The following is an 8,514-nucleotide window of genomic DNA, read 5'->3' as shown; positions in this document are numbered from 1 at the left end:
TCTTTGTGTGTTTTAGAAAGAGTAATGTCTGGTTCTGTATGAAAGAACTAATCTGCATTTGAATGTACTGTGCAAGAAAATATGTGACATTTTTGTTGGAGAGTAAAATTGAGGAAAGTGGAGAAAGTTAGAAAGAGAGGTGTTTGTATGATGACAGTGGAGTGTGAAAGTGAGAGTGTGTGTGCATTGGAGAGTGAGAAAAAGACAGATAAGTGTGTGTGTGTGTGTGCTTGGACTGATCTCTTTGGGCACTCTGTAGTCCTCTTCTGTTACATCAAGGGTGTGTAGGTTTTCCAAGCAGTCAGCTACATACACACGATGAAGATTTATTCACACTTCTGCTGTAGCACCTAAACGTTTCCTGGAACCAAAATCCAAGTGGCAGGCAAGCATGAAGAGCTAATGAAATCACAGTCATCGGACACATTAGACACTGAAAGCATAATACACCTAAATATGATTAGTGTGATTAAATCCACACTACCTGTTTAACCTGAGAGTGTGAATTACATGGTATTTCAGTTTTGGTGCACCGAAATAAGGCATGCAATTAGCATAGGTTTGGCTAATTAAAGAAACTAATACAGGAAACTAGTGAAATTGAAAAGATTAGTAGCAAAACCATAAATGTGTAGGAAAGCATGCATTTCCTCTTTCCTCTTAAATGAAGAACTTTGTCCAGCCCTAAAATATTTTTCTGATTAAGTAGTGTCCTGGGCCCCTATTGCACAAGTGTGATTTTTTCAGTTTCTCCTAGAAATCTCCTAGAAACTGGAAATCCTCCAGGCACCAAACAATAATAAACCCAGAAATTTTAAAGTACTAGTGAAACAGATAGAAAAATAATCTGAGTTTACATAATAACAAAATGGTGACGTAAAAGACAGTTCAGGATCACACTGAACTATTTTTTAGATAAAGCATAGCCTACAGATACCCTATAAATAGGCCTACGTAACATATATCTACTAAATGTCCTTAGATATGTATATACATGGGTGATACTATAATTGCAAGTACATTGTCTCCATTTTTTATTATTTTAATAATTTGTTATTTATTGTTATGAACTATAAAATGTTAGTCAATAACAATATAATAATTTGTGTCTTAAATAGCTCAAAATCATGATTTCTTGTTGTCCGAATTAGTCAGTGCATTTTTTCCTTCATGTATCATTGTGTAATCAAAATATTTGGTTGTACTTTTCTTTTTGTAATATTTCATTTTATTTTTAAAAGTCCTAAATACTAATTTACTTACTTATAAAACCTTAAATTGTTTAAAAGTAACTGTTTTCTTATAAAAATGTGTGTCCAATCTTGTGTCCTCCGTTACCATACAATATTTTGCCTTTAAATTGATGGAATTGTCTCACCCAACTACATACAGGAAATTATTTTTGCTTTTATGATTTATTGTTATTTCTACACATTGGCTAATTTGTCTGTAACAGTTGGGTATAAAATAGAGAGTCCAGTATAAAATAGCATATTCGAATTCCAAGATAGACAACTTTATGCAACAGTTACCCGCATTGAATCAGCTTGAAAGCTCCAATGCTGGATCACAGCGCGCGCGCTCGCGTGTGTTTTCATCTCGTTCTGCACGTATCCTCGGCTCGAGGAACATGAGGTCAAAGCCCCGCCCAGCCACTGACGTGCCGTTTCCGCTCCATTCCAGTTCTGGTACATTCCGAACAATAACGAGCACAACAGTATGCGGTTCATGCACATCCAGATAATTACACGTAATACACAGCCAGGCGCTTTGTTTTGTTGCTGAAAGCGAAAGAAAAAGTCTGTTATGGTACGGATCTGGTATTGTAACGGGCCAGCAGCAAGTGTTGTGATTAATTTGATGCAACTCACTTCTTAACCATGACATTTGTAACTTAACCCTTTCCAAAAATTATATATATATATATATATATATATATATATATATATATATATATATATATATATATATATATATATATATATATATATAGATTAAAACATGTATTGTGTATATGTATACTTAATAAAATAGAATTACTTAATAAAACTTAGCTACATTAGCAAATGAGCACATGCATGTAGCGAAGCTGTTTGTTTATATTATTTATTTATTTATTTTTACATAGCAATGCTTTGTCAAATGAATCACTCGTTTGAGTCGGTTCCTTGAAACAGTCGATCACAGTCACGAATTGATTCCTTTATGGATATTAATTAGCTAATGTTACCTGTGATACATACACACAGTATACGCCACTAGAATATGATTATTTTTAACATTACATAAAAAATGAAGTAGCTTAATCTGCAAGCTTGTAGCTTACAATATAAATCGCCTACGTTCTCTGAACAATAGCTTTCAGTTTTGTGGCAGTTATTTTGAGTAGATACTATTTGTGCATCAAAACATTTAAAGTGCAAACTTAAAAGTTAAACATTTAAAGTATAAACTTTGTAAACCTTTTTTGCCAACGTTATACGCTTTAACGAGCATTTACCATGAACTTATTGCAGCGTTCAACGTCAGTGTTGCATCATAACACTAAATCACGCCCTCTCATTATAATGCAGAGATTACTGGAAAAATCTGGAATTGCGGGCAGATTGAAGATTGCGACATAGAGAAGGTAAGGGGTGGAGAAAGATTAACAGGTAACGACTTCATCATCCAGATAAACTGGGGCTGAATAATTATTTCCTCTAAAAGTGCAACTCAGCACTTATTCAGCATGTAGGCTGGTATTCAACAGAGCAGACTACTGAACTCTATTACACATTAGCTGATTAGTCATAGTTAAAACGCTACAAAAATAAAAAAAAATATTAAAGAACCTTGTCCAAAAATGAAAACCCATCGCATAGCCAAATTGTGGACCCAGTTTAGTAAAATTAGTGATCAGAGCTCAATGTAATGCAACATTTCTTCATCCAGGTCTGTGTGTTGATATGCTTTTATTGCCATCTAGTGGACAGAGACTAGAATCAGCAGGCCTAAAGAGCATAATTATTTCTGTCAGTCCTTTAACTGCAATCTAATTTAATTGTCAAGATTATGAGAAGGCTGAGAAAATAAGACTGAGACAAAACCAGAAAAGACAGTAAGATGGAGAAACAGTTATGTTTTCATGTAAGACACAGATAAACAAAAAAGCCACATGACATACCAGGTTGTAAAAGAAAATGGCAGGGATTATGTACTGAATGATGTTTATGTAGACTACAATAATGTCTACTATAAATGTTTATAGCAGTCAGACATTAAATCCTACAGTGTTTTTAAGATTTTAGTTAAAATTAGATTATAAGAACATGACCAATAACCAAGAACTAAACCAATGACATACAGACAAGAGGAAGTGGTTTTAATATCTCAACGACATACATAAATAGTCAAATATAATCTGTATGTTAAAGATTATAACGGTTCGACAGAACAAGAGGAATGATTCAGAACAAACGTGGAAAAACAAAAACAATTGTTAATACTGATTTCTACTGAAAATACTCTCAATATGCCTACACATGAGAATATAGAAATGTACATGTCTGTCCCTAAACAGAATATTACAGTACTTTAAAAGCATATAAAAATAAAGTATTTGAAAGTTTGGTCTCTGTTTCATCTGATTTTAAATTGTATATTTGCATGCTTCTGATTTGTCCGGAATGTAAAGGTCCGCTCTCTTTTTCAGTGGCACATCCGTGCTGTCATCTCTTTCTGTTAAGAGAAATAAACACTGCGTCAGTACGACAAACCACCACAAAACCACAGACTTCAGCCATCGTCACGTACGTTCAGTCAGCTACCACAAGCTTCGTTTCAAATAAAAAACAACCTGCCTCTTAAATTATAATAGTTTCTTATTCATTTATGCAATAAAACATGTTGTTTTAAAATGTGAAATACACAGAGATCATATAATTCCGTGTGTTTTTCTATTCTTTTCAGATGGAAACACACTATGCCAACAGCCACGAGCTCCTGATGTCAGTAACAGGACCTGCGGGTGACACCTGATCCCACGGCACTAATTCAGCTGTGACTACAGAGATAATGAACTGTTGCATCTATAGACGAAGGGCTTTTTCTGCATTAGGAGCATAGATGCTCATTAACTGCCTATGAGAAAATGATAGAGGCTGACTCATCCTGTCCTAATGTGGGCCTATCAATTAGCGAATCCATTATAAAATGGGCTTGTTAGCTACTAATCATGACATGACACATTAGTGCTCGTTTCTGTATCAGTCGCTCTTTGTTTCTCGCTTTCTGCTCTCATTAAGTTTTGGAAAATCATGTTTTTGGAACCATACACACATAAAGAGATGCATGCACAAATATGATATAATATATTAATTTTGGTCTATTGCTATCTTTTACACATATGCTCACCAGAGGTTCCAGCTCTTTGTGGTCTATGAGGCTGAATTCAGTAACGAAGTAATAGAAATGCTTGTAACAGGTGTTCACGTGGGCCTCTGCTCCCATCTGGCTCACGCAGTCAAAGTGGTGGATGTAGACGTGGACAAACACTCGGAACAAACGAGACAAGATCTTCTTTGCTACCTGCATGAAGGTCTTAGGGAATGGAGTACCTAAAAAGACACAACACATGAAAATGGATAACATACATGTTTCAATGTGAAAACAGTCAAAAGAATGAGAACAAACACAATTTTTTTTTTTTGTGCGCAAAGTATGATTTACAAAATTATATACACTAACATTTAAAAGTTTGGGGTCAGTAGGATTGTTTTGAAGAAATTAATACTTATATTCAGCAAGGGCACAGTAGATTTGTTTAAAAATGACAGTATATACATTTATGATGTTACAAAAGATTTATTTTTTGAAATATAAGCTGTTCATTAGAAATGTATTTTCATCAAAGAATCCTGAAAAATCAATCACGATATCCCCAAAAAATAAATAAATAAATTCTTGAGCACCCGCACATAAGAATGATTTCTGAAGGACCATGTGAAACTGAAAACTGGAGTAATGTCGGCTGATTATCCAGCTTTGCCATCACAGGAAGATGAATATAAAAATATATATTTATATAGAACAATTATTTTAAATCGTTATAATATTTCACAAAATCTTACGACCAACAACTTTCGTACGATAATCTAGGTTGAAGTGCAAGTGGGTTTATGAGGGTTAGTTATTTCTCACTGTGACTTCACATCGTTCATATCAGGTCTCAACATATGAAACTACATCAAGCTATTTGTAGATTAAAGACAGAACTGAGACAACATGTTGAGCCTGCTGATATCATCAGAGGAAAGAAACAAGTGCCTCATAACTCTGGATGGGAGGAAACTCTTTATAGCTTTCCTTTCTCATCCGCTCGTCCATCTGGGACATGTGCTATGAAGGATTATAAACAGCAGAATTGTATTTCCCTACTAGCAGCATTTATTAATAGACTCCTGCGATCTGACCTGTAAGCAGACAACCATGTCCTTATACACGGCAGAATCTCCGACCGTCTCGTTGCATTCTAAGAATCTGTTGCATTAGCAGACTTGGTCTATTTATATCCCACTGTAAATTGTATGACCCGATTTGAAAGGCACCACAGATGTCAGATGGCAGGTTTAGGATAATGAGATAAAGCCTGCGAAGTCAAACACTACACTTGAGCTTCCTACATTTTCTGCATATTTGACTATCTATACCTTGAATTAAGTTTATTTATCATCTCGAATGATGCTGGAAATGTTCAACAAGCTACTTTTTATAGGCTGACCTATATAATGGCCATTTTGAGACATCTGTGCTATACTAGAAGTGTCTTTAAATGGCTGCATAGCTCATTCTGATGACCTACAGAGGTTTAGGTTTGGAGGACTAAAAGAGAATAAATACAGCAACATCAAAAGCTTCTATATTTGGACATTTAAGCCACATTTTGATGACTTTTGAATGTTTGAATGTATAATGTATAATACTTTGATATCTCAATATAATTAATCTATTTTAAAATGTGCCTTTGATGATCAAATACATTTTCAGCTATTAATTCATTAATCCAATCTTTAAAAATAAGGTAAGGCTGTAAATCCAAATGTTCTGTTTGGTCCTTACCAACATTAGTGGGGAAAATCTGCTCATTGTTGATCTGGACCTCAATCCAGTCCATTAGCAGGCTCATGTATTTGGGTGCAGAGAGAGCAGTGGGCTTCTTGTACTTTTGCTCATCCTGCCAGCGGTACTCGTACTTCGGCCCACCGGACATAACGGGGCAGGTCTGGTCTGTGCAGGAGTCGCTGATGGTGCCGTAGATGAGGTTGATGCGGTTAAAGAAGTCCACCACGTGAACGGCCACCCAGTCATTAAGGTCTTCGCCATGCGGCAGCTGCACCGCCTGCTTCAGGTCCAGGCCGGCATTTAGGGACGCCTGAGCTTTCTTGTGCAACTCAAAGCGCTGCGTTCCAGGCTCAAACTTGCGCTTGGGCCGGAATGTTCTGTCCTTGTTGAAGACTTGTTTTAGGGCCATGGACATAGTTGCTGGGGGACGGGATGGTTGTGTAATGTGTCTAAAATGAGCCTTTTGATAGCCTGAAATTAGAAATTAAAGGACAGATGAACAAGGACAATACTGTGTTGGAGGCTTTTGAGTATCACAGATTGAGGAAGCACGGATACTGAATGAGAAAAATTAAACTAGGTCAAATCTTATCTCCTCTAGGGTTCCCAGACCTTTACGAAGACGATTTAATATTATAAGACGACAACATATGATTTACAACACAACAATATTATTTAATGCTTAGCAAGATAGAAAATATTAACTAAAGAGGACTTTATTAATTCCACAACTTTCTTTAATATTCCTAGGTTTAGAAATGGGAACCCTGGTAGACAAAACATTAAAAGAGTGCTTGAGATGTGCCGATTTCTTCTGGTTGTGACACTGAAATAACTTCATATTTTTCAACCTACATATCATTCTTGCACATGCATTTTCTCAAACTCAAGGATTTACTCCAATCTGCCGTGCTTCATTGTAAGGGGTAAAATGGCACATGTATTGAGAAGCAGTAAACTGATTTTCTCAGTTTAACCAGCTGAACAAACAATATATGTTTTTTTAAAGCTGGTCAATTGGACAGGTTGTATACGGAGTTATTATATTTAGAATATTAGGGGAATTACTGTGTAATTTCCTGCTGGGCACCATGGGTGGCATTTACAGACCAGGGCAGGGGGATTCCACCAACTTCTATAATATTTACAGTATGTTTATGAACAACATAGAAAACATCTATTTCAAAAGTAGGGCTATGCATTTAAAATTAAAACTTCAATATTATTTAAATACTCATATTTAAGTTAAATATACATATACATTTACCTACATTAAACATATTTAAAAATGAAAAATAAAAATATTGTAAACGTGAATATGTAGGCCTACATGTTTGTAAATGAATGGATGCCAATAGCATACATCAAAAGCGAAACAACATGTTGCGCGAGACGCTCGTCGGTGTACTTACGCGGTAATTCCGTATGACGATGTCGTTTTTAATGGCGTGACCAGTACTAATAATCACGCAAATTTAGCGTCCAAGGAAACATATAGGTGCGATTACAAAATAGCCTTTGTAAAATAGCGAGTACTGAATAACCAGAACGTACGAAATAACGATGTTATTAAGCAAATGTTTTCGCAGCGTACAGTGAAGTTGAAGCAAACTTACCGAGCGAGCGCCTTTCTTGTTCCGCTTTGATGTGAACCGCCTTTTTACACCGTCCTCTATTTTGTTCGTTATTCAAAAGCTTTCTTTTTTATTGTATTTACATTGTATGTGCAGTCGTTTTATAGTTAAAAGAAACGTGGCCTTCGTAATGTAACAATTATTAAGTCCACACTTTCTAAGGAAACCACAAGCCCCTCCCTGCTGAGCAAAGTACACTTCCTCTATTGAAACATCAGTGGAGCCTCTCCAGTCTGCCACTGAACATGAAGGAAGTGTACTGGATACACGGTGGTTACAAACTAACATCAGAACATTAAATGCATCGGAGATATTAATTACAAAAAAAGTTACAAAGCAGTCTTTAAAATCCACATTAAACTAAAGTATTAGCTGGCAGACTTATTCAAGTGAATATTTCTTATAGTAGGTTTATTTTTGAAAGTCAGTTTCTGAGTAGACACATACCTTAAAATAAGACCATAAATACTTCTGCTACTACCACTACTACTACTAATTACTATTAAATAAATACATAAAATAAAATAAATATAAAAACAGAAAAAGAAGCTGTTAGGAATCTGTCATCAAGCAGAATGTGCTAGGCTTTTCAGCTAAATAACAAACAAATATAAACAATTTAATTGTATAAAATCAAATCATATTGGCTGATATAGTAATTAATTAAAAATAAATTTGACATTTAAAACAATTGTGACAACTTGCCTAAAGTCTGACATTTATATATAAAAAAAAAAAAAAAATATATATATATATATATATATATATATATATATAT

At 35.1% G+C, this 8,514-nt stretch overlaps 1 protein-coding gene and 1 long non-coding RNA gene across 2 annotated transcripts; one reads left to right on the top strand and one right to left on the bottom strand.

Annotated features, from left to right (window-relative positions):
• Positions 1-3,343: 3,343 nt before the first annotated feature.
• Positions 3,344-7,937, bottom strand: mob3a (MOB kinase activator 3A). The gene is made up of 4 exons (XM_052564014.1): positions 7,719-7,937; positions 6,100-6,573; positions 4,396-4,598; positions 3,344-3,720 (listed from the first exon to the last, which is right to left on the bottom strand). Exons 2-4 carry the CDS (start codon positions 6,515-6,517, stop codon positions 3,691-3,693), a joined length of 651 nt encoding a protein of 216 aa, XP_052419974.1. The 5' UTR covers positions 6,518-6,573; positions 7,719-7,937; the 3' UTR covers positions 3,344-3,690.
• LOC127963914 (uncharacterized) lies at positions 3,664-4,302 on the top strand. The gene is made up of 2 exons (XR_008154932.1): positions 3,664-3,791; positions 3,952-4,302. It is a non-coding gene; the product is annotated as an uncharacterized LOC127963914 (long non-coding RNA).
• Positions 7,938-8,514: the final 577 nt, after the last annotated feature.

The sequence above is a fragment of the Carassius gibelio genome, chromosome B8 (genome assembly GCF_023724105.1).
Source record: "Carassius gibelio isolate Cgi1373 ecotype wild population from Czech Republic chromosome B8, carGib1.2-hapl.c, whole genome shotgun sequence".
NCBI classification, from domain to species: Eukaryota; Metazoa; Chordata; class Actinopteri; order Cypriniformes; family Cyprinidae; genus Carassius; species Carassius gibelio.
Note: the sequence above shows the minus strand (reverse complement) of the source record. Positions and strands in the feature narration are given on the sequence as shown.

What these genes read in the sequence shown, in the direction of transcription:
- mob3a (XM_052564014.1), bottom strand. Translation starts at nt 6,517, where the DNA reads ATGTCCATGGCCCTAAAACAAGTCTTCAACAAGGACAGAACATTCCGG. An exon ending in GATTTTCCCCACTAATGTTG is followed by an intron (nt 4,599 to 6,099) that starts GTAAGGACCAAA and finishes GTGTCTTTTTAG; the next exon opens with GTACTCCATTCCCTAAGACC. An exon ending in ACAAAGAGCTGGAACCTCTG is followed by an intron (nt 3,721 to 4,395) that starts GTGAGCATATGT and finishes TTCTCTTAACAG; the next exon opens with AAAGAGATGACAGCACGGAT.